Source organism: Heptranchias perlo, chromosome 5, assembly GCF_035084215.1.
Source record: "Heptranchias perlo isolate sHepPer1 chromosome 5, sHepPer1.hap1, whole genome shotgun sequence".
Lineage (NCBI taxonomy): Eukaryota > Metazoa > Chordata > Chondrichthyes > Hexanchiformes > Hexanchidae > Heptranchias > Heptranchias perlo.
Window position 1 is genome coordinate 74,154,940 of NC_090329.1, and position 26,175 is coordinate 74,181,114.

At 44.1% G+C, this 26,175-nt stretch overlaps 1 protein-coding gene across 4 annotated transcripts in view; it reads left to right on the forward strand.

The window, feature by feature from the left end:
• tbc1d32 (TBC1 domain family, member 32) overlaps positions 1 to 26,175 on the forward strand; it is a 252,709-nt gene that overhangs the window by 113,834 nt on the left and 112,700 nt on the right. For all 4 annotated transcript variants that reach the window (XR_010962915.1, XM_067984665.1, XM_067984664.1 and 1 more), the window contains exons 18-25: positions 1,095 to 1,177; positions 4,740 to 4,878; positions 6,935 to 7,022; positions 10,284 to 10,402; positions 12,156 to 12,275; positions 21,846 to 21,934; positions 25,446 to 25,568; positions 25,662 to 25,770. Coding sequence is in view for 3 of the 4 variants with exons in the window: in XM_067984665.1 (XP_067840766.1) it covers positions 1,095 to 1,177; positions 4,740 to 4,878; positions 6,935 to 7,022; positions 10,284 to 10,402; positions 12,156 to 12,275; positions 21,846 to 21,934; positions 25,446 to 25,568; positions 25,662 to 25,770 (870 nt within the window). In the remaining variant the exon portion in view is untranslated. The remainder of the gene's footprint in view (positions 1 to 1,094; positions 1,178 to 4,739; positions 4,879 to 6,934; positions 7,023 to 10,283; positions 10,403 to 12,155; positions 12,276 to 21,845; positions 21,935 to 25,445; positions 25,569 to 25,661; positions 25,771 to 26,175) is intronic.

The following is a 26,175-nucleotide window of genomic DNA, read 5'->3' on the forward strand; positions in this document are numbered from 1 at the left end:
AGGTCTATGCCAGCATAAGCCTCTTCTCACCATGCTTCATCTAACCTTATCAGCATGTCCTTCTATTCCTTTCTCTCTCATGTGCTTATCTAGCTTCCCCTTAAATGCATCTATGCTATTCACCTCTGTGATACACAGATAGAGAGAGAGGAAGGCAGGCAGGCAGACAGAGGGAGATATACAATAGAGATACACTTCCAGGAACTAATCACAAAATGCCAAATTTAATGTTTGGTGAGACCTTAGAGATTTACAAATCCACCAGTGAGCCAGACCCCACCTTTCACCCCTAATTCTGCTAAATCTCAGGTTCCCCCTCCATAGTTCTGCTAGACCAAAGTAGTCCCAGCCCATGCTGCCAAGCCCCCAGCAGCTCCACCCCAGTTTGAAACCCCATTTCCCTTACCCAGCACTGCTAAATACCAAATATCTAGCTCCAACTGGTACATTTTGCAAACCATCTTGCTGTGTATTATCTTTTAGACTGATAAAGGATAAAATTAAATACAGAGGTAATGAATACTAATATATGTCAAGGTCCCTCATTTACTGTTTTCACAGAATAATAGATGGAGTAGAGGAACTCAATTCCCAAAGCACAGGTTTAAAAAGAAAACCAGAATGCCATTTAATAAAAATGGAATTTGACTTATCCAGTCGCTGTAAAGCAGTGGGCCTGACCTTATCGCCTACATGACATAAACACCCCTATTGTTATTAAACAGTGTATCCTTTGACTCACTGGCAGCATTATCATGGGAGATCTGCTAGGAAAGAAAAATTTGCTTGTTGCCTACCAAATTTAAGCTAACAGTATATTTTATGGTCTCTCATTGGTGATTTTATTTCAAATTTAAAAAAAAACTTGTGCAGTTTTAAAACAACTAGAACACAAATATAGTTTTTTGTTTTCTGGGACATTGAGTTTTCACCCCTATCTGTCTTGTGGTGTTGAATATGACTTCAGATTAAAATCTGTTTTATGCAGTCTGTCCTTTTTTTCAATATAGATTAAACTCAATATTAATGTCATTATGTAATTGAGGAGCAGATTCTATTGCCATGGCTCAGTTTTAACTTTTTTTTGTGACCAGGCCAGTTTACTTTCAGAGCGAACACCTACTCCTGTAGCAGGAAGTGAATCAGGCTCTTCAACAGCTCAGGAATTGCAAAACACGTAGGTATTTTCTAATGATTTCTAAGCCCCGATTTTTATCTCGCAGCAGGCATGTCCAGGGTGTGGGGGGTGGGAGGAAAAGCCCTGCGGTGAGTTGAATGTGAGACCAGAGCCTTTTTAACTCCTGGACCTTATTTGAATTCCGCAGAACTGTGTCCTGCCCAAAAACGACGGGAGTGACATCAGGGCCAGCAGGTGGAAGCATAAATTCATCCATGAGTCCAACGCCGCCGGGTACGCCTGGGAACACTCCCTGACATAAGGATTACTGCTGAGAAGGGGTGTCTGATAGGAGCTGCTGGTTGTGGGAAGACCAGGGCTGAGGAGGCCCAAGGACTCCTTGCAGGCTCCAGGGGAGTACTGTTACTTCTCCGGGCCCACAAGGAATCCGCATCAAAAGTTAAAAAAGTTATTTATTTAGTTTCTTCTGGCCATGCTGCTACCTCTTGCCAGATTTCATTGGCGAGTTTGGCGCCGTGTTGGATTCCCGTTTTCCCCCATTAAAATGGAGTTATGGAGCCATCGGGCTGCAACATTAGTGTGTTAAGTAGGCCCATGCCTGCCTGGTGCATAGTGGCCCTCCAATGCCGGAAATGTCCCTGGTTAAAATGGTGGGTATGGGGAATGCAAATATGTCACACTGGCGCAATATGGGGAGAGCGCCAAACTATTGTTTTTGTGCGCAGCATAGATGTGTACCATGAGCCTCAGAGGCCAAGTACAGAGGGCAAGATTTGAACTGTGAAAAATGGGTGGATTTGGGGCAGGGGGGCATTGAAAATTGCAACAATTTCAGACCAGCCTCCAACCTGCCCATTTCTGGTTTTCACCAGGGAGGGACGAGAGGCGGGCGACCAGCCTACTCTCAGGAGGCTGCAAGCCTCCATTTTTTCAGGTTTTGCGATTTCATCCCCTGGGGGCCGGCATTTCCGGGCCTTCTCCTCCACGCCATATGAGAGGAGGCGAGAAGGCCCAAAACTACAGGTAAGTGCCTTTGTGACACAGTGAGTGGGCCCGGAGGAGCAGGAGTGCTTCCCCCAGGCCCAACAAGCGTACCTGCAGTACCCCCCAGCGATTGTGGACCCCCCTCAAGAATCATGGACCCCGCTTCCCCAAGCGATCGCGGACTACTGCAGTGACCACCCCCCCCTTGCCAGTAACTGACCCCTGATTCCCCCCCCCCACCGTGACTGACTCCCCCGGTGACTGACCTCCACCCCCACCCCCACCCCGATGACTGACTCTTGCCCCCCCACCCACATGCCCATCAATGCGCCCCCCCCCCCCCCCATCCATACAATCTAAAACTTACCTGAACACATCCTCTTCCTTGCTCGGCTCCTGTTCAACTGAGGCCGGCCTGTCAGAAGGCAAACTGACGAAAAAAATAAAAGATGTCCTTGCGTCAAAATCGTAAGGACGGCTGGGAAACCCGTACTTCTGGGTTTCTCGTCTGTGATTCGACCCCACCCCGGCCTCTTCCCGGCTTCAAGTCAAAATCCTGGCCATAAAGTTTGAATCCATGCTCCCATTAATGTACATACCTGTCAGGTTGCTGACACTAACAGATCTTGGGTGTTTTGATGTAGAATTAATCCACCAATAAGGCAAAAGCACTAAAAGTGAACACAAATTTCCGACAGGGTGGATTTTCAACTTCACTGCCTGAGCAGTAATCTTGCAGAGCTGATCGCCCGCCCGTTATAGCACTCGCCTGATTTTCATTTTCAGTGGAATGAAAATCCAGAAGCTGTGGTTGTTTTCCTCAGAGGAGCGAAAGTTGAGAGGAGATTTGATAGAGGTGTACAAAATCATGAGGGGTCTAGACAGAGTAGATAGAGAGAAATTCTTCCCATTGGCGGAAGGGTCGAGAACCAGAGGACATAGATTTAAGGTGATTGGCAAAAGAACCAAAGACGACATGAGGAAAAACTTTTTTTACGCAGCGAGTGGTTTTGATCTGGAATTCACTGCCCGAGGGGGTGGTGGAGGCAGATTCAATTGTGGCTTTCAAAAGGGAATTGGATAAGTACTTGAAGGGAAAAAATCTGCAGGGCTACGGGGAAAGTGCGGGGAGTGGGCCGCTGACGCTCACGGTACACATCCATGCTGCGCACAAAAACAATAGTTTGGCGCTCTCCCCACACTGCGGCAGTGTGACATATTTGCATTCCCCATACCCACCGTGGATTGCTCTTGCAGAGAGCTGGAATGGCCTCGATGGGCCGAATGGCCTCCTGTGCTGTAACCATTCTATGATTCTAATCAGGCAGGTTCTATAACTGGTGGTTACCACGCAGGTGATGAAGACAAAAATCGACTTCCACATAAAAAAAAATCAAATTCTATTTTTTAAATTTTTCCTGACCTTGGAATGTTGTGTGTTTCTGTGGAATCCTAAGGAATAATGCAGCAGAAAAAGTTTTTAAAAAATCCCTCAAAATTATCTAAATTTGTGAAAAAGGGCCTGCAGTAAAGGAAATCAGACCTATTTCTACTTAAACCTACTAGTTGGTGGTGCTGATACTTACTGGGAAAAGAGGTTTAGAAATTCATGGGCATGATTTTGACTTTGAGCCAGGAAAGGGGCAGGGGAGGTCAAATTGCGGACGGGAAACCCGGAAGTATGGGTTTCCCAGACGTCCTTATGATTTTGACGTAAGGACGTCTTTTTTTTGTCGGTTTGCCGTCAGACTGACCGGCCTGATTGACAGGCTGGTCTCAGTTGGACGGGAGACCAGCCAGGGAGAGACGTGTTCAGATAAGTCTTCAGGTAAGTCTTTGTTTGCATGGATGGGTGGGGTGGGGGGGGGTGAGCATGGGAGGTGGTCATAGGGGCATTGGTTGGCACGGGGGTCACCAGGGAGTAGTCAGTCATGGGGGGAGGGATCAAGGGTCAGTCACGGGGTGGGGGATGTCGAGATCGGGGGTCATTGTGGGGGTCATCACGGGGTCCACGATAGTTGGGGGGGTCGGAGATCGGGGACGGTGGGAGATTGGGGTGGGGGTAGTCCGCGATCTTTGGGGAGGTCACTGCAGGTAGGCTTGATGGATCTGGGGGAAGCACTCCTGCTCCTCCTGGCCCACAAGCTGTGCCAGAAAGGCACTTACCTGTTAGTCTCAGGCCTTCTCGTCTCCTTTCACGTGATGTGAAAAAGGCCCGGGAGTCCCGGCCCCCCGGGGTTGAAATCGGAAACTCTGCAAAAATGGAGGCCTGCATCCTCCTTGAAAGGTTTAAATCACCAACCCACCTCCTGGGAGCGGGTTGGTTACCCGCCCTCGTCCCGTCCCAGTGAAAACCGGAAATGGGCGGGCGGATCCGAACTGGTTGCGATTTTGAATGCCGCCCATCCCCAACCCACCCGTTTTTCCCTTTTGAAATTGTGCCCCATAAGTTTTATCCCTTTGTATGTTTTACTGTTTGGTCATTTTTTTGTTGTCTTCAATAGCCTAGTTAGGAGGAATCCTATTCCTGGTATGTTGCTTGTTGGAACTACTGTTGCATAACTTGCCATGATTTCTCAGCTACCATAAAAATGAAACCCTATAAATCTCTTGTCAGGATGATCTTGGAAGAAATGCTGCTTGACAATCTGCTAAACTTTGCTGCCACTCCAAAAGGATTGTTACTTCTGCAACAAACAGGAGCAATCAATGAGTGTGTGATTTACATGTTTAGCAGATTCACTAAAAAGCTCCAGGTATGTGTAGAAAGTGTGGCTATCAATATTGTTTTTCATAGATATTGATTATTTGGGAATGAAGGGATCTGTATTTCGTCCCTTTTTATAATAAACTATTATTGTATCAGCTCCTCTAGTTCGTGTCCAGGATTAGGGACAGTTGACCTTTGACCATTCTTCCCTGTATCACCCTGAACCCAATGTTAGCCCTAACCTTGGCATTTTATTTCTTCTTGTCTTCTTTAACTTCTCTGACATTTGACATGATTGACTACTCCAGCTTCACATGGCATCTTCTCCATGGTCCAACTCTGTGGAACCACCTCTGCATCTTTACATTCCTATCTGTCCCAATGTAGTTTGAAAATCTCTAGCAAAGGTTTCTTCTCCTTCCCTGCATGGTTATTGTGGGAGAGCCCCAATGTTTTAACCTTGGCCCCCTTCTCCTCCTCGTTTACATATTGCTTCTTGGCCGCGTTATCCATAGGCATGGTGTCAGCTTCCACGTGTGTGCTGATGACACCTAGCTCTATTTCTCTATCACTTTCGACTCTATAATCAACACTGTGTTATCAGGCTGCTTATTCAATATCAATTCATGAATGAGCCTGAACTTTCTCCAAATGTACATTGGTAAGACTAAACCCATTCTATTCAGCTCCTGTCATTATCTCAGCGCCCTTGCCTTGACTCCAGCTCTTTCCGCATCTGGTCACTTAAGATGAATCAGACGGTACACAACGTTGGTGCCCTGTTTGACCCTGAGTTGAGCTTCAAACTCTATATTCTGTCCATTATCATGAGCACATACAGTGCCATCCGATTCGTCTCTGACTTAAAAGGTTGTGGGATTAGGGTCCATTCCAGGTCTTGAACACATAATCTAGGCTTACACTTCAGTGCAGCACTGACAGAAAGCTGCATGGTCAGAGGTGCTGTCTTTCAGATGAGACATTAAACTAAAACCCCACCTGCCTGTTCCAGTGGTTTGGGTGGTTATTAATGTTCCCACAGCACTACATGAAGAAGAGCAGGGAATTTTCTCAGTCCAACATTTCTCACTCAGCCAACACCACCATAAAAAACAGATTCATGAGCCATCCGTCATCTTACTCATACACATGGGATATGCATGTGTGAAAAATGGCTGCCTCTTTTATTCACATAATAACAGTAACTGAACAATGCAATTCATTTGGAACATTTCTGAAATGTGATCAGGCAAGTGCATGAGATTTTTATTAAAGCTCATGCACCAGAGGCTGAGGACAGATGAGAGATGCTTATGTAATGTTATTTTTATTTCAATTATCTTTTGTTTCTGCCTGCCAAATTTATTCTCTTTTCCCCCCCCCCCACTTCCTCAAAAAGTGATGACTCATTGATGGGATATGGTCCTATGTGGCCTGTTCCTCACCCAAGTGGCCATGTTTCATGCTTAGACGGTGAGTATCAGCGGGGTATTCAAATACAAGAGGCACCAGAGCCGAGGCCAATTCTATCCTCAACCATCATCCACAAACAGGGATTCCAGCAGGATAACCTTGGCTGTTTCCCGCTCCCTCTGAACCCAGAGAAGCTGAGGCTAACTAGCATCCTTTTTGGCTACTGGTCTTCACGGACTAGTTATTCGCTCACTTAACCAGCTAAACAATTGGGAGAATATGGCAACCTCTTACTTTAAAGTCATTTTCGTTTTATGATCTCCTTACACATACAAGGGTAAATTTGTGTTTTTGTCTTGTCTCTATGTCTGCGGATGAGCAATATTTTGTCATCTTCCGATACCAGTTAACGGAGATTTCCCTGCCCCTGTAGCCATTATAATGGTTTGAAATTCCAGAATAATGACTGATAATTACTGGTTTGTAGTGCGCACCCTGAATTCTGGTACTAACATTCTTAAGCAGAAGTGCACTGGAATTCCAATTACAAATCAGCAGACCTGTTTTCTTCAAACAATCATAGATTAACATGACATAGTTAGATTCATCAATTTGGTAAGCGATATATGGCAAAACAGGAATAATATGCAGAGAGTTTACTTACTTTGTCTTTTCTTTTAACTTGGCAGGTCAGCAAATGTGAAAAGTTTGGATATGGAGTAATGGTTACGCAAGTAGCTGCAACAGCTCCTGGCATTGTGGCTCTGCAAAGTTCAGGTAAATAACGATTGAAGAAATGTCTACCAAATTAGATTTTCTACCTAATTGAAAATATATCACCATTTAGAACCACTGGATGTTTTAGTATATCACCTTTGCAACCCAAACTAAAATATACATTTACTGTAAATAATGTATTAATCTTTCATATTCGATCATAAATGTTTACATTTTCATTTTTAAAAAAAACCTTTCTCCTTTAGGTTATTTTCACGCCATTCCTTGGTCAAATAAGTGAGCCGAAGGTCTGTTTACACACTTCAGCCACTGTTTCTCTAACTTGCTGCTAGGAGTTTTGTGTGGCAGTAGAATAATAGAAATTACACCTCATTTGACCTGTCACACCTGTGCTGTTGCTAACTCTTCAACTAGAGCCATCAACTCTAAAATCATTTCCCTGTCCTTTCCCTCTATCCTTTTATATTCTTCCATTCTAAGTAGTTATCCATTTCCATTTCAACTGATGTTAGAATGTCTCTGGCTCAATGGCCACTTGTGGTAAAGTATTTCATATTCTAATAATTATTATAACTTCGTCCTTCATTTTTTCATGATAATTCTCAGCCTATGCTCTCTTGTGATCATCATGTCAATCAGTGGCAACAAACTTTCACTACTTACCCTCAGAAAACCTCTGTTAGATTCCCCCCATAACCTTCCAAGTTCAGTGAAGAAAATACAATTTTTTGAGCCTTTCTTCATAATTATAACTTCTAATTTCTATTATAATTTTAGTGAATCTTTACTGTACCCTTTTCATGGCTCTAATATCCTTCCTACAATGGAGTGCCCAAAAATCATACAATACTTCAAGTATGAATTCAACATCACTCTGTTGCGTTTATATGCAATGCCCCTCTTTATAGAAGCTAGAATCTCATTTGCTTTTTATGGCTTTTTCTACCTGCATGGGTGGAGAGGGGGGGGGGTTTAAAATCAGGGCCTCTGTGACTACAGAGAGAATACACTTTCTCTTACTCACTCAAATTTTTCCACACACCACAGAAGTAAGCCCAGGTTTCTGTGGTAGATCATTATAGATCGGACCCTTCTGAAACATTCTGACAACGTAACAACAGCCAGTATAAAGGCCACTACTTTAGCTAATGCTTAGGGTCTTTTCTCTGTTGGCAATGTGATAGCTGCATATGCCACTTAATGATTTCTCTTGCTTTTCCTTAGGAAAATGTTTGTGTTTGAAGCACATTTTGTGTCTTTTTTTCTATTATCATTTTACTTCATGATATGACAACATTTTCAGGACTCAAATAACAATGCTTTCACTGTGATAGACATCCATTCCTCATATCTGCAGTAGAATGATTCGTTGTCAACATACATGGGTTTATATGCAGATATATACGGGAAACAAAGGGTTGTGGTAAATGTGTGCTGCTTGGATTAGAGAAGGGTTGGAAGACCCAAAAGTCAGTGCTGGGTCTTTTTTTATATAGATAATTTGGATTTGGGTATAGGGAGCATGATATTCAAATCTGCGGATGACATAAAAATAGAGTGTTTGGCAAAGAGCGAGGAGAACCGTCAAAGACTTCAGAGGACATAGACAGGTTAGCAGATGGGCGACAGATTTGACTTAATGCGCAGAAATGTGCGGTAACATATTTTCAGTGGCAAAGCAATAAATGTATTGAGTATAGACTCAAAAGTAAGTTGCTGGAGCGTTGAACAGACCAGTTCAACTACATAATTTCCTGAAAGTGCAAATGAAGGCAGATAAAGTTGGGAAAAAGGCCTCTAGTTAGGGGCCTGTAGTACAAGAGCAAGGAGCTAATAATATTTTTACAGTGAAATAGTTAGGCCATAGTTAGAGTACTGTTTACAGTTCTGAGCACCCTATTACAGAAGGGCATTAAAACCATAAAAAATGTACAATGTAGATTCACCAGTATAAACTTGGTTATCAGGAGAGACTTGAGATACTGGAACTATTTCCACATTATGGAGAAGGAAATTTACTAGAGATTTTTAAACAGGATAAATAGTGGAAAACTATTTCCTATGGTTGCAGATTCGATGACAAGTGTTCATCAATTTAAAATTGTCACTGAAAGAGTGAGGAGCCCACTTCTCTAACTCTCATAGATCTTTCCCCTGTCTCTGGGTCTCCCACTGTTGGATGATTAATGGGCTGCTTTAAGCCCTTCTATCCCTTCTCTCACCTACTCCTGTTCCACCTCTCACCCCGTTGTCTGCACTTTACTGGGCTGCTTTAGGCCTGCTCCCCTTCTTCTCGCCCAATGCCACCCTTCAGTTTAGCTTTGACACTGCTCTTCAGCTTCCAGTGCCATTGTAAAAAAAAAAATTCCAGCAGCACTTATTTTGCCTCTCACCCCTGCTCTTTGGCCTATGGTTCTGCAGTGATCCTTCTCTTCAGCAGGGTAGGTGAAAAGGGAGCAGAGAATGGGAGAATGCAGTGGTTGAGGGATCATGTAAAGGGATGAAGCTGGCAATGGAAATGAAAGGGTGGTGGGAAGGGGTTGTGAAAGCGATCAGAGTGAGTGGGTTTTGACCGCTTCAAGCCCACACCCCAGGGCTTCCCAACCCCCTCAGCAGTTGTAGTTCCCATCTAAATTCTCTAACCTCACGGTTCCACATTGCTCCCACACCCCAGCCCACCCCACTTTTCCCATACAGCAGCTCCAACACCCCATTGTTCCCAGTCTCTCAGGCCCCTCCCTGACTGCCCACATACACCAGCAAACCCCCGCCCCTCCATCCCCACCACCAGTCTCCCAAAACCTAATCTATCAGTACTCCCATCTCCAGACTTCCTCTTACTACCTTCCAAATACAGGTGCCAGACTTTTCAACCCCCATGCTTCCAACAGATATTTCTACATCCCATAATTTATGGTTGCAGCTGAAGACTTGTCATACAACTTTTCCAATTAAAAATAATCTACAAATTTCCATTGTTATTCCTTTGAGCACATTTATGTGCCTCCTTAAATTAATGTTGCCAAACATTTCTTTCCTACTGTTGATGATATTAGATTTTCACACTTGAAAAATGTATGTTGTAGGTAGTGAGATTACTAGTCTTGGCTACAGGATGAATAAGTATACAAGGTAGTAAGTCATAAGTGACTAACTTCAGCTGTGCTGACAATCCATTTGATATGGAATATCTGATTAATCAATATGGTATATGCTAGCTGTCAGTTTTCAATGTACAGTATTTATTTTCTGCATGTCGTCATTTAATGTCTGAATAATAGAATCTATTTTTGCTGTTAGGTTTCATCAAAGCCATTGTAATGGAGCTGTGGTCTGTTCTGGAGTGTGGAAGAGATGATGCTAGAATGATCAACCCTAAACCAACACCGGTAGAGCCCATAGACAGAAGTTGTCAGAAGGTAAGAGGGGAAGTTTGAAACTGAACCCTGGATTTTAAGCCATCCAATGACGTCAGTGCTAAGGAATGGAACCCTGGATTTTAAGCCATCCAGTGACGTCAATGCTAAGGAATGGAATGTTTTACATATTAGGTGATCCATGTCAGTGCCAAAAAACTCACAAGTTACATATAGCACGGTAATAAGTTTCCTCTGGTCAGAAGAGCACCCCATACTATCCCAGTTTTCTGTATCTCAAACCAGCCATTTTGTGGCCTCTCAAATTGCCAATGTTGGATCAGGGAAATTTTCTGCTATATGCACCTGATTTAGACTGTCCAACCTCATTTCACAAAAAAACCCCGCAGCCAGATAAGGCTATCTACAGTTTTCTATTTCCTGTTTCTTATCGAAAGTACTTTATCTTCGTTAGTTTATCCCAATAATCATCGTGATTTGCAGCGAAAAATCTGTCACTGGTTTGCTTTCCTTTTTATTAAATATTTGTGTACAATCCTGGCCTCTGCTGCAAAATTGCAAGTCTTGCAGGTTGTGGGTTGTGCTTAAAATCAAGTAGCAAATAAGCAAAAGAGCAGTTATTCTTAAAGTAGGTAGAAATGTATATCCTCATCACCTAAAACAAAACAATGTTACAATGAAACATTTCCATAGCAGTTTGATTTATATTTTAAAGAAGTTCTGATGGTAAGTGACTCTAAGATCAACATTTTTAGGACCTAATTTTAGTTTTCACTTAAGAATACGTTTTTCCGAAGGCATTTTTGTGGCATGGAGGCTCACCTGCCAAGAGTGCAAATCATGGATTTATGATCATGCAGCCTTTTTTTTAATCCATTAATTTCCCAGTGGGTGAGAATCTGCACCAGGAGTGTGCAATCAGAAAGTTTACCCTTTAATATTGCATTGGCCTGTTCCTGTAACTTGTTCAGCAGATCACTGTGTGAATAGGGAACTTCATAGTTTAAATTTTAGCTATGAGAAAAGATTGGATAGGCTGGGGTTGTTTTCTTTGGAACAGAGGAGGCTGAGGGGTGATTGAGGTGTATAAAATTGAGGGGCCTAGATAGAGTGGACAGGAAGGACCTATTTTACTTAGCAGAGAGGTCAATAACCAAGGGGCATAGATTTAAAGTAATTCGTTAACATGTCATCCAAAAGACGGTACCTTCAACGGTAAAGTGCTCCCTCACCTAGATTATGTGTTCAAGTCTCTGGAGTGAGGCTTGAACCTACGACCATCTGACTCAGGTGTTGAATGTACTGTCAACAGTAAACAATTTTACAACACCAAGTTATAGTCCAGCAATTTTATTTTAAATTGCTGGACTATAACTTGGTGTTGTAAAATTGTTTTGCATAATAATGTTTTAAGATACATTTATTTACCTTAAACTTTAGCAGCTAGAGTTTTCTTTGACAAAGAGGAAAGTGCCAGTTTTTCTTTTTAATTCATTCTCGGGGTGTCGGCGTCACGGGCAAGGCCAGCATTTATTGCCCATCCCTAGTTGCCCTTGAGAATGTGGTGGTGGGCCACCTTATGCTACAGTCCATGTTGTAAAATTTTTTTTAAATACAAACTGTCAACAGTTTGTATTTAAAAAAAATACTATGTGCACTATGCCCCTTCTAATCACTGTACAAGTATTTATGGTTTCTTGTTCTGTGTTTTATGTTGGAAAATTTTTCTTCATTGTTACCATGAAACCCTTTTTAATTGTTATATATATTAATATAAATGTTTGTGTGCTTTAAGTCATTCCTAGCTCTGGTAAACCTGCTCTCATCTTACCATGCTGTGTATGAACTGATTGGCAATCTGCCACTGCCAAACAAGGCAGCATACTCCTTACGTGAAGTGCCTAGCTCGATTGTTGTAAGTGTAACTGCATTTTCTTACAAATAATTTACAGTTGTTGATTTATTGTTGCTATTAAAATTTGTTTTGCATAATAATGTTTTAAGATACATTTATTTACCTTAAACTTTAGCAGCTAGAGTTTTCTTTGACAAAGAGGAAAGTGCCAGTTTTTCTTTTTAATTCATTCTCGGGGTGTCGGCGTCACGGGCAAGGCCAGCATTTATTGCCCATCCCTAGTTGCCCTTGAGAATGTGGTGGTGGGCCACCTTATGCTACAGTCCATGTGGTGAAGATGCTCTCACAATGCTGTCAGATAGGGAGTTCCAGGATTTTGACCCAGTGATGACAAAGGAACGGTGATACATGTCCAAGTCAGGATAGTGTGTAACTTGGAGGGAAGCTTGGATGTGATGATGTTCCCATGCACCTGCTGCCCTTGTCCTTCTAGGTGGTGGAGATCACAGGCTCGGGAGCTGAAGAAGCCGTGGCGAGTTGCTGCAGTACATCCTATAGATAGTACACACTGCAGCCGATGGTGAATGGAGTGGATGTTTAAATCAGTGAATGGGGTGCTGACCAAGCGATTTCTTTGTCCTGGGTAGTGTCGAGCTTCTTGAGTGTTGTTGGAGCTGCACCCATCCAGGCAAGTGGAGAGTATTCCATCACACTCCTGACTTGTGCCTTGTAGGTTGTAGAAAGGCTTTGGAGAGACAGGAGCTGAGCCACTCGATGTGGAATACTCTGCCTCTGACTTGTTCTAGTAGTCACGGCATGTATATGGCTGATCCAGTTGATTTACTGGTCAATGGTGACCCTCAGGATGTTGATAATAGGGGACTCGATGATGGTGATGTAATTGAATGTCGTGGGGAGGTGGTTATGCTCTCTCTCGTTGGAGATGGTCATTGCCTGATGTGTGGCACGAATATTACTTGCCAATTATCTGCCCAAACCTGGATGTTATCCAGGTCTTGCTGCATATGGGCATGGATTGCTTCATTATCTGGGGAATTGCAAATGGAGCTGAACACTGAGCAATCATCAGCGAAAAGCCCCACTTCTGACCTAATGATGGAGGGAAGGTCATTGTTGCATCGATTCACTCCATGTGATATCAAGAAACGGCTAAGTGCACTGGATACAGGAAAGGCTATGGGCCCCGACAACATCCTGGCTATAGTGCTGAAGACCTGTGCTCCAGAACTAGCCGCGCCTCTAGCCAAACTGTTCCAGTACAGCTACAACACTGGCATCTACCCGACAATGTAGAAAATTGCCCAGGTACGTCCTGTCCACAAAAAGCAGGACAAATCCAATCTGGCCAATTACCACCCCATCAGTCTACTCTCAATCATCAGCAAAGTGATGGAAGGTGTCATCGACAGTGCTATCAAGCGGCACTTACTCACCAATAACCTGCTCACCGATGCTCAGTTTGGGTTCCACCAGGACCACTCGGCTCCAGACCTCATTACAGCCTTGGTCCAAACATGGACAAAAGAACTGAATTCCAGAGGTGAGGTGAGAGTGACTGCCCTTGACATCAAGGCAGCATTTGACCGAGTGTGGCACCAAGGCGTCCTAATAAAATTGAAGTCAGTGGGAATCAGGGGGAAACTCTCCAGTGGCTGGAGTCATACCTAGCACAAAGGAAGATGGTGGTGGTTGTTGGAGGCCAATCATCTCAGTCCCAGAATATTGCTGCAGGAGTTCCTCAAGGCAGTGTCCTAGGCCCAACCATCTTCAACTGCTTCATCAATGACCTTCCCTCCAACATAAGGTCAGAAATGGGGATGTTCGCTGATGATTGCACAGTGTTCAGTTCCATTCGCAACCCCTCAGATATTGAAGCAGTCGGTGCCCGCATGCAGCAAGACCTGGACATCATCCAGACTTGGGCTGATAAGTGGCAAGTAACATTCGTGCCAGGCAATGACCATCTTCAACAAGAGAGAGTCTAACCACCTCCCCTTGACATTCAACGGCGTTACCATGGCCGAATACCCCACCATCAACATCCTGGGGATCACCATTGACCAGAAACTTAACTGGACCAGCCATATAAATACTGCGGCTATAAGAGCAGGACAGAGGCTGGGTATTCTGCGGCAAGTGACTCACCTCCTGACTCCCCAAAGCCTTTCCACCATCTACAAGGCACAAGTCAGGAGTGTGATGGAACACTGTCCACTTGCCTGGATGAGTGCAGCTCCAACAACACTCAAGAAGCTCGACACCATCCAGGACAAAGCAGCCCGCATGATTGGCACCCCATCCACCACCCTAAACATTCACTCCCTTCTTCACCAGCGCACTGGGGCAGCTGTGTGTACCATCCACAGGATGCACTGCAACAACTCGCGAAGGCTTCTCCGACAGCACCTCCCAAACCCGCGACCTCTACCACCTAGAAGGACAAGGGCAGCAGGCACATGGGAACAACACCACCTGCACTTTCCCCACCAAGTAACACACCATCCCGACTTGGAAATATATCGCCGTTCCTTCATCGTCGCTGGGTCAAAGTCCTGGAACTCCCTTCCTAATAGCACTGTGGGAGAACCTTCACCACACGGACTGCAGTGGTTCAAGAAGGCGGCTCACCACCACCTTCTCGAGGGCAATTAGGGATGGTCAATAAATGCTTGCCTTGCCAGTGATGCCCACATCCCATAAACGAATAAAAAGAAAGAAGATAGTTGTGCTGAGAAACTCATGCAGTGATGTCGTGGGGCTCAGAATATTGACCTCCAATGACCAAAATCATCTTCCTTTGTACAAGGTATGACTCCAGCCACTGGAGAGCTTTTCCCCCTGATCCCCATTGACTTAAATTTTGCCAAGGCTCCTTAGTACTACACTTAGTTGAATGTTGCCTTGCTTCAAGGCAGCTCACCTCTGGAACTGAGCTCTTGTGTCCATGTTTAGACCAAGGCTGTAATGAGGTCTGGAGCTGAGTGCTCCAGGCGGAACCCAAACTGAGCATCGATGAGCAGGTTGTTGGTGAGTAAGTGCCACTTGATAGCACTGTTGATGACTCCTTCCATCACTTTGCTGATGATTGGGAATAGGCTGATGGGGCGGTAATTGGCCGGGTTGGATTTGTTCTGCTTTTTGTGGACAGGACATACCTGGCAATTTTCCACATTATTGAGTAGTGTAATAAATCTGACCCTGACACTTTATGGGTGGTGACGAGATTATTTATTGAGGTGATAAAACCAAGCACAAATTAAGACAATTACAATGCTTGAGCGATAGTTATAAGAACAGAACAATATTACCACATTATTGGCCTTCAGTGGAGTTGTAACCTGACCTGTATTTTCTTCTCCTCTGAAGCTTTACCTCCACACTGACCTCTTACAATCACCTGTACTTATACTGGTCTGGTAATCAATTCAAGCCCGACCCTTGCTCCTGGAGCCACGAAATGTTGACATTATTTTTCCAACATAACAAGGGCAGGGAAAATAAGGTTGATTGGTTATTGTCAGCTGGATGAGTTTAGACTGGAAGGAGACAAGGCCGATCAACCATGAGCAGCTTATCGCAACAAAGCACTCTTACTAAATTCTTCTAAAGACATTACGTAGGATTTCAGTAGCTATGCTAAGCACAGGTTATTTCATAATTTTAGTTTTAACTGTTTCATTGCCAGGCAGCATAATTAAAATTATGTGTACACCATATCTTCATGGACTCTTGCTCAATTCTTTCTTGATCTGACCATTCTCACTATAGATGCCAGTGTTGTACTGTATTGGAACAGGTCTTTAGCACTACAGCCAGGAGATTGTCGGGACCCGTAGTTTTTTACTGTGTCCAGTGCTTTCAGCCATTTCTCAATGTCACGTGGAGTGAATCGAACTGGCTGAAGACTGACATCTGTTGTGGTGAGGACCTCAGGAGGAGGCTGAGAAGGATCATCCACTTAGCACTTATGGCTGAAAATGGTTGCAAACATTTCAGCCTTTTCACCTTAATTTATAACCGACGAATGAAATTGCAAGGATGCACAGTTTTGAAATGTGTCCTTCTTGAGTGTGTAATTTTGTTAGGCAAGACAAAATGTTATGCTGACCTGCCAATCTTTCACAAACTAAAAGATACTGCCAGCAATGTAATTTTTATACATTTTAAATCTGTCGTTCCAAATGTAAATATATTGGGCCGGATTTTCCTGTGAGCAGCGAATGAACAGGGCCGCCATTTGTTAGACTTGCACTTGCCCATAGACTGTTCATGGGCTTTTGCACGGCAAGTTCCTCTCAAGGGGTCCTCAGTCCAGCGGCACCTTCTACAGAGCATCTGGGACCTGTGTGAACGGGGCAAGCAACTGTGTATCCCCTTGACCAATCAGATTGAAGCATTGTTAATGAGCAGTGCAGTCAGAATCAGGAAGTGTAAGTTAGAATAGTGAATTTAATGTCATATCAGATACAGAAAGCAAAATAAAGAGAGGGAAAGAAAGATTGAATAAAGAGACAGAAAGAAAAATTTTTAAAATAAAAACATTTTAAAAAAACATTTTTCAAACGTCCAACAACAATTAAAAGCTGAAAGAATGAGACTCCATACTTGTAAAAGTTAATTTTCAGTGCCAGAGAGATTGTTTGGCTGTCATTAAGACTTACCACGCCGTTAAAAGGGCGCTTAGACTTGAAAGGACTTGACTTTTTTTGGCGAGATTAGTTTGTATCCATCAGGTCAGTGCAGGAACTTCACGCCGTTCCATTCATTTGAAAGGGGACGAGATGCCCCCTTCGCAGAGCTTACAGAGGAGGGTCGCATCTGGTACAGCAACGTCCGTATTTCCCCGTTTAACTGCGCATGTGCGGTCTTACCATTTGCGCAGAAATAGCGGTGAGCCTTGTTAGCCTCGCTTTATTTTCACTGGAAAATGCGGCCCAGTGTGTGTGTGTTGCAAACTAATGGATTGACATTCCGATGACTTCATAAACTACAGGAGCAAAATTCAAGCAGGTTATAGTGAAAGGTTGCAGCACCGACAGTTGTTGTTTTTATAGTGAACATAATTTTGTATTTTGCCTTTCTATTTTTCCATTCCAAAAATGGTGCATCGTTCTGTAGAGCTTTGTTCCACAGGTTCACATCTTCTGCTACCACTGCAGAGTTTTGCTTTCTTTAGAAAGAAAGAAAGAACTTGCATTTATATGGCTCCTTTCACAACCATAGGACATCCCAAAGAGCTTCATAGCCAATGAAGTACTTTTGAAGTGCAGCTACTGTTGTAATGTAGGGAAACGTGGCAGCCAAAATGTACACAGCATGATCCCACAAACAGCAATGAGATAAATGACTAAATAATGTGCTTTTAATAATATTGGTTGAGGATTAAATATTAGCTAAGATACGAAGGCTGCTCTTCTTTGAATCGTGGCATGGGACTTTTTACGTCCACCTGAGAGGTTTAACATCTCATCCGAAAGACGGCACCTCCGACAATGCAGCACTCCCTTAGTACTGCACTGGTGTCAGCCTGGATTATGTGCTCAAGTTTCTGGAGTAGGGCTTGAACCCACAACTTTCTGACTTCGAGGCAAATTTGCCTCCACAAGTCAGGGCTGACACCTTCGGCATCTTCCATTACTATCACTGAGTTCTGCCATTTGAAGATGCTGATGGCTGATACCGACAGTTCTTCTGTGAAACATCTTTTTTTTTTATTCGTTCATGGGATGTGGGCGTCGCTGGCGAGGCCGGATTTATTGGCCATCCCTAATTGTCCTTGACAAGGTGGTGGTGAGCCGCCCTCTTGAACCGCTGCAGTCCGTGTGGTGACGGTTCTCCCACAGTGCTGTTAGGAAGGGAGTTCCAGGATTTTGACCCAGCGACAATGAAGGAACGGCGAAATATTTCCAAGTCGGGATGCTGTGTGACTTGGAGGGGAACGTGCAGGTGGTGTTGTTCCCATGTGCCTGCTGCTCTTGTCCTTCTAGGTGGTAGAGGTCACGGGTTTGGGAGGTGCTGTCAAAGAAGCCTTGGCGAGTTGCTGCAGTGCATCCTGTGGATGGTACACACTGCAGCCACAGTGCGCCGGTGATGAAGGGAGTGAATGTTTAGGGTGGTGGATGGGGTGCCAATTGAGTGGGCTGCTTTATCTTGGATGGTGTCGAGCTTCTTGAGTGTTGTTGGAGCCGCACTCATCCAAGCAAGTGGAGAGTATTCCATCACACTCCTGACTTGTGCCTTGTAGATGGTGGAAAAGCTTTGGGGAGTCAGGAGGTGAGTCACTCACCGCAGAATACCCAGCCTCTGACCTGCTCTCGTAGCCACAGTATTTATATGGCTGGTCCAGTTAAGTTTCTGGTCAATGGTGACCCCCAGGATGTTGATGGTGGGGCATTCGGCGATGGTAATGCCGTTGAATGTCAAGGGGAGGTGGTTGTAAGAGATGGTCATTGCCTGGCACTTATCTGGCGCGATTGTTACTTGCCACTTATGAGCCCAAGCCTGGATGTTGTCCAGGTCTTGCTGCATGTGGGCTCGGACTGCTTCATTATTTGAGGGGTTGCGAATGGAACTGAACACTGTGCAATCATCAGCGAACCTCCCCATTTCTGACCTTTTGATGGAGGGAAGGTCATTGATGAAGTAGCTGAAGATGGTTGGGCCTAGTACACTGCCCTGAGGAACTCCTGCAGCAATGTCCTGGGGCTGAGATGATTGGCCTCCAACAACCACTTCCATCTTCCTTTGTGTTAGGTATGACTCCAGCCACTGGAGAGTTTTCCCCCTGATTCCCATTGACTTCAATTTTACACTGGCTCCTTGGTGCCACACTCAGTCAAATGCTGCCTTGATGTCAAGGGCAGTAACTCTCACCTCACCTCTGGAATTCAGCTCTTTTGTCCATGTTTGGACCAAGGCTGTAATGAGGTCTGGAGCCGAGTGGTCCTGGCGGAACCCAAACTGAGCATCGGTGAGCAGGTTATTGGTGAGTAAGTGCCGCTTGATAGCACTTTCGACGACACCTTCCATCACTTTGCTGATGATTGAGAGTAGACTGATGGGGCGGTAATTGGCCGGATTTGATTTGTCCTGCTTTTTGTGGACAGGACATACCTGGGCAATTTTCCACATTGTCGGGTAGATGCCAGTGTTGTAGCTGTACTGGAACAGTTTGGCTAGAGGCGCGGCTAGTTCTGGAGCACAAGTCTTCAGCACTACAGCTGGGATGTTGTCGGGCCCATAGCCTTTGCTGTATCCAGTGCACTCAGCCATTTCTTGATATCACGTGGGGTGAATCGAATTGGCTGAAGACTGGCTTCTGTGATGGTGGGGATATCGGGAGGAGGCCGAGAAGGATCATCCAATCGGCACTCTGGCTGAAGATGGTTGCAAACGCTTCAGCCTTGTCTTTTGCACTCACGTGCTGGACTCCGCCATCATTGAGGATGGGGATGTTTGCAGAGCCTCCTCCTCCCGTTAGTTGTTTAATTGTCCACCACCATTCACGCCTGGATGTGGCAGGACTGCAGAGCTTTGATCTGATCCGTTGGTTGTGGAATTGCTTAGCTCTGTCTATAGCATGTTGCTTTCACTGTTTAGCATGCATGTAGTCCTGAGTTGTAGCTTCACCAGGTTGGCACCTCATTTTTAGGTATGCCTGGTGCTGCTCTTGGCATGCTCTTCTACACTCCTCATTGAACCAGGGTTGACCCCCTGGCTTGTTGGTAATGGTAGAGTGAGGAATATGCCGGGCCATGAGGCTACAGATTGTGCTGGAATACAATTCTGCTGCTGCTGATGGCCCACAGTGCCTGATGGATGCCCAGTTTTGAGCTGCTAGATCTGTTCTGAATCTATCCCATTTAGGGCGGTGGTAGTGCCACACAACACGTTGGATGGTGTCCTCAGTGCGAAGACGGGACTTCATCTCCACGAGGACTGTGCGGTGGTCACTCCTACCAATACTGTCATGGACAGATGCATTTGCGACAGGTAGATTGGTGAGGACGAGGTCAAGTAAGTTTTTCCCTCGTGTTGGTTCACTCAATACCTGCCGCAGGCCCAGTCTGGCAGCTATGTCCTTCAGGACTCGGCCTAGCTCGGTCAATGGTGGTGCTACCGAGCCACTCTTGGTGATGGACATTGAAGTCCCCCACCCAGAGTACATTTTGTGCCCTTGCTACCCTCAGTGCTTCCTCCAAGTGGTGTTCAACATGGAGGAGGACTGATTCATCAGCTGAGGGAGGACGGTAGGTGGTAATCAGCAGGAGGTTTCCTTGCCCATGTTTGACCTGATTCCATGAGATTTCATGGAGTCCAGATTCAATGTTGAGGACTCCCAGGGCCACTCCCTCCTGACTGTATATCACTGTACCGCCACCTCTGGTGGATCGGTCCTGCCAGTGGGACAGGACATAACCAGGGATGGTGATGGAAGAGTCTGGTATGTTGGCTGAAAGGTATGATTCTGTGAGTGTAGCTATGTCAGGCTGTTGATTGACTAGTCTGTGGGACAGCTCTCCCAATTTTGGCACAAGTCCCCAGATGTTAGTAAGGAGGACCTTGCAGGGTCGACTGGGCTTGGTTTGCCGTTGTCGTGTCTGGTGCCTAGTGGTCCGATGCCGGGTGGTCCGTCCGGTTTTATTCTTATTATGACTTTTCGTAGCGAGATTTTACAACTGAGTGGCTTGCTCGGCCATTTCAGAGGGCAATTAAGAATCAACCACATTGCTGTGGGTCTGGAGTCACATACAGGCCCGACCGGGTAAGGACGGCAGGTTTCCTTCCCTAAAGGACATTAGTGAACCAGATGGGTTTTTACGACAATCTGGTAGTTTCATGGCCATCATTACTGATACTAGTATTTTAACTCCAGATTTTTTAATTTAATTAATTTAATTTTAATTAATTAATTGAATTTAAATTCGCCAGCTGCCGTGGATTTTAGTCCAGGCCTCTGGATTACTAGTCCAGTAACATAACCACTATGCTACCATACCCTTATCACTGTTACTATCACTGAGTTCTGCCAATTGTTTTCCTATTTCACCACGGAGTTTTGGCAGCAGAATGAACATCTGGATGTAACGATTGTGATGTAGATAAATAAAGTACAGTTGCACCGTGTGAGAGGTACTAAAGTATTTCAGGCTTATTTTGAAGCATGTTAGAGCTTTTTTCTTATATTATGTATATATTTTTACTGTTAGTTTTGTGAACTAGATTTGACTTAAATGCAGCTTGTGTTCCATTTAAATGTTTTGACTTCTTCATCAGCGTTCATTCAGTGTGCGGCACATTTATTTAATTGTAAATGCCATACAGACGGATGTTCTCATATAATTCACCCTGTATCGATTGCTCTGATAGTGTTTATCTGCCAGAATACTTTTTTTTTTAAATTACAGTCCAGAAAACAGCTTGTATATTCTGTGGTAGTACATAGACTAATTGAAAGATTAATTGGTGTAGGTGTATATGTCTACAAAATACATAAAATAAACTTATAAACCTGGTTATTATTATCTGTCATTTATCTTTTTAAACCAAAGTCTGTCTCTACATAGTATTTACAACTGACATCATAATATGCTTTTTATTCTTTTAAAGGATGTAATTGATCGACTGATAATTATGAATTCAAATGCCAAAATACACTCGCTGTTCAACTATGAACATTCCCATATGTTTGGTGTTAGGTGAGTTGGAATCCTGCTCCTTAAAACTGGAAAATTCTTTTTCAAAAGCATTTTCTTGTTCATTTCAACTACGAAAAAATACTGTACCTGGAATTTCGGAATGACCATTTAAAACATAGCCTAAGTCCTTCAGAGTCCCTAGTTGTTATACCTCCCTAATTTCAGATGGGCACTGAAACTAATTGTCGTCTCTCTACCACCATCCCAGGAGTGATCAGCTAACTCGGGGCACTTCAGGGACCAAGCCTAGGACACTTGCGTATAGTTCAGCTACTTACTGGATAAAGTGACTAAACCATGGGGAGAAATACTGTTCAGTTTTGTGCAGCAGGCATTTTATTTCAAATGTTTATGAATTTCTGATTTGCTTAACCTTCGGTCTTGTGCCCTAGAGAACTATGTGAAACTGAAATTAGATTTATGACACTCCCTTAGACTACATCACTGATCCCAGCAGTATAGAACTGTCTTCTAATTTCAGACTGCCCTGACTGATAAAGAGACATGGTTATGACTTCATTTTATGTTTTATTATTTAAGATACCGCAACAAATTATTTTATTCTATTTTGATCACTAAAAGTTAAAGCTTTGCTTTATTATGAATTATATTTCAGCTGCTAAAATTTCTCAATGCAGAAGTAAAGCACAAACTTACATGCTCCTATATCATGTAGTAATGACATAGCTTATAATAAAAGCCTCAGTCTTAAAAACGTGCAGTACGTGGAAATTACGGCTAATTCAAGACTGGCTGTTGTTTCACTCAGGTGGTTTCTGCCTCATCTTAGGCCTCTGCAAGTTGAATGAGCAGTACAAGGTAGTTACTTCGCTTCAAATTATTTGGGCAGCATATCCATAGTTGCATTCAAATTCAAAGGTTACTATATGACAGTGTGTCTTGGTCATCAGAAATTTCTGTGGTTTCGTGTTCAGGGATGAAATTGCCAATATATAGAGCTCCCTTTTGGCCTCACAAGGTGTTGCCACCATTCTATTAAATTTCATCTACGATTGTGCTGCCCACTTACTGATTTTGTCCAATTCATTCTGTAGTTTCTGAGCTGCCTCCCCTGATTCCACTTTTTTTTAAATTCGTTCATGGGATGTGGGCGTCGCTGGTGAGGCCAGCATTTATTGCCCATCCCTAATTACCCTTGAGAAGGTGGTGGTGAGCCGCCTTCTTGAACTGCTGCAGTCCGTATGGTGAAGGTTCTCCCACAGTGCTGTTAGGAAGGGAGTTCCAGGATTTTGACCCAGCGACGATGAAGGAACGGCGATATATTTCCAAGTCGGGATGCTGTGTGACTTGGAGGAGAACGTGCAGGTGGTGTTGTTCCCACGTACCTGCTGCTCTTGTCCTTCTAGGTGGTAGAGGTCGCGGGTTTGGGAGGTGCTGTCAAAGAAGCCTTGGCGAGTTGCTGCAATGCATCCTGTGGATGGTACACACTGCAGTCACTGTGCGCCGGTGGTGAAGGGAGTGAATGTTTAGGGTGGTGGATGGGGTGCCAATCAAGTGGGCTGCTTTGTCCTGGATGGTGTCGAGCTTCTTGAGTGTTGTTGGAGCTCCACTCATCCAGGCAGGTGGAGAGTATTCCATCACACTCCTGACTTGTGCCTTGTAGATGGTGGAAAGGCTTTGGGGAGTCAGGAGGTGAGTCACTCACCGCAGAATACCCAGCCTCTGACCTGCTCTTGCAGCCACAGTATTTATATGGCTGGTCCAGTTAAGTTTCTGGTCAATGGTGACCCCCAGGATGTTGATGGTGGGGGATTCGGCGATGGTATTGCCGTTGAATGTTAAGGGGAGGTGGTTAGACTCTCTCTTGTTGGTGATGGTCATTGCCTGGCACTTGTCTGGCGCGAATGTTACTTGCCACTTATGAGCCCAAGCCTGGATGTTGTCCAGGTCTTGCTGCATGTGGGCTCAGACTGCTTCATTATTTGAGGGGTTGCGAATGGAACTGAACACTGTGCAATCATCAGCGAACATCCCCATTTCTGACCTTCTGATGGAGGGAAGGTCATTGATGAAGCAGCTGAAGATGGTTGGGCCTAGGACACTGCCCTGAGGAGCTCCTGCAGCAATGCCCTGGGGCTGAAATGATTGGCCTCCAACAACCACCACCATCTTCCTTTGTGCTAGGTATGACTCTCTTTGGTACCATCTGTAATTTGACCAATTTACTTTGAATATCTGAATCTAAGTCATTCACCTACTCAGCAAATGGTCTTCCTGCATAGTCCCTCTTTCTTATCCATTAAGGATCACAAAATCATGGCCCTTGACCTCACATGGCAATCACAGAGGACAACGTAGTATATGGCAGACCCTTGTGACAGTCTTCTCCACTGCTGAATGGAGTTACTGGGTGCCTCTAAAAGGATGAGTCACCAATCTGCAAGAGGCTGAACTCCAGTGGACAAAAGAGCAGTCCACCTGGCACATTAACTTATAGGGTTTCCAATCCTGATCATGATCCAGTAACTGCTGCTGCAATGTACATGTATGAATGTCAAGAAAGACAGCAATATATTGAGCTGTAATGCCCCAAATGGTCAGATAGCCTGCTTGTATTCATTGTTCAGATATGTGCATGTAGAATGGTCACTTAGGCAAGATACCAGTGTGCTGCCAGTGCCCATGGAATAGCTCCCTAGCATCATAGCTATCAGGAGAGAAGAAGAAAAAATTCAAAGAGGTAGACAAAGGAAGAATGTTGAATTTAAGGGTTATTGATTTTCATCAGCAGAACTCTCATCTGCCCATGAAGGAAGGTGCATAACCCATTCCAAATCCTATTTAAATCAATGGGCAGGTCACACCTGTAAGGCATTTTAGAGGGACCTACCGCAATGTGCCGCTTGTAGAGACCTGCAGCTGCTCTGCTGGGGGATGCCGAGGCCCTTCCCAGGCTGAAGACAAACATGAGTATTTTAAGGGAGCTATAATTCTTTTAAATAAAGGTAATCAAACCCTTCTAGGCTCGATTACTTTTATCTTGAAATCCTCTGTAGCCTTCTCAAGAGCCTCAATGGAACACCCGCCAGCTCTCAAGGGTATAATGGATGTAATTCCTGGGTAGCCTTTAAAACTGTAGACAAAATCATCAAACAATCTATTTTTGTTAATTGATCAACTTGATCGCAAAGTGACACATTTGTTTGAACAGAAGTTTTTTATCTGACTTTCTATGGGACAAATTATGCAATTTGGTATTCTTGACATAGAACTTTGCACAATGGGAGCACATTTTGAGAATTCAGGTGCAGCGGTCAGTTTTAATGGACAGAAAATTGTGGAGGCGACAAATTGGGCGAGCTGACCTCCACTCCTAATATGTGTTCCCACTTGGCACAGCTCTATTTTGTTGCACTATTTATTAACCTGATTTTCCCTCATCTGTATAAAGCTTTCACAAGTTGATTGGAAAGTCATGTATTTCATTTATACGAAATGAGCAAACCTTTGCTTTCTTATTACTGATCACTCTCTGTCTTTGTTTCTGTAGGCTACTGAGTGTTATGTGCTGCAATCTGGATATTCTTTTACTTTTAGAATCCCAGTACAATGTATCAGAAATTCTCTTGAATGCACAAAAAGAAAATGTTGGAGAAACCTTAGAAAATCCAGGGTAAGGAAGTGGCAATACCCTTGGCATACTATATGTTTTGTAGGTAAAAAGGAAGTAACTTTTTTAAACTAATCATAATACTATGTATTTCAGGGATTTTATAATTGATGGTCTCTCTGTGGAGAGGAATCATCTACTTGTCCGCATGAATCTGATTGGGGGAACATCAGAACGGGTCTTGCCTCCAAGAGTTTTGCAGAAGGTTAGAAAAATCTCCTTTTCTTCTAGATATTGTGCAGCTTCATTCTTATTTCAAATGGAAAAATATGTGTTTGTTTATTGATCACAGTGATGAGCTCATTGATTTCTTTGTCTCCAGCGTTTTTTTTCTTTTTTTTGCAGCATTGAAGGTATCTGTTCAGCTGCCTCCTCTTCTTCTACTGACTCTTTTGTCCTACCCAACACTCTGCAGCTTCGCCCACATCTAGTCCCCATAAGGTTCATCTCCATGACACGCACATCCTCCTCCCTCGAACCCTTCACTGATGTCATAAATGGCTACCTTTCCAGAGACATCATTCCCACCTACCCCACAAAGCTGCTATGATCACCCCCTCCTTAAAAATCCAACCCTTGACTCCCCTCCATCCTCTCTAACTACCACCGT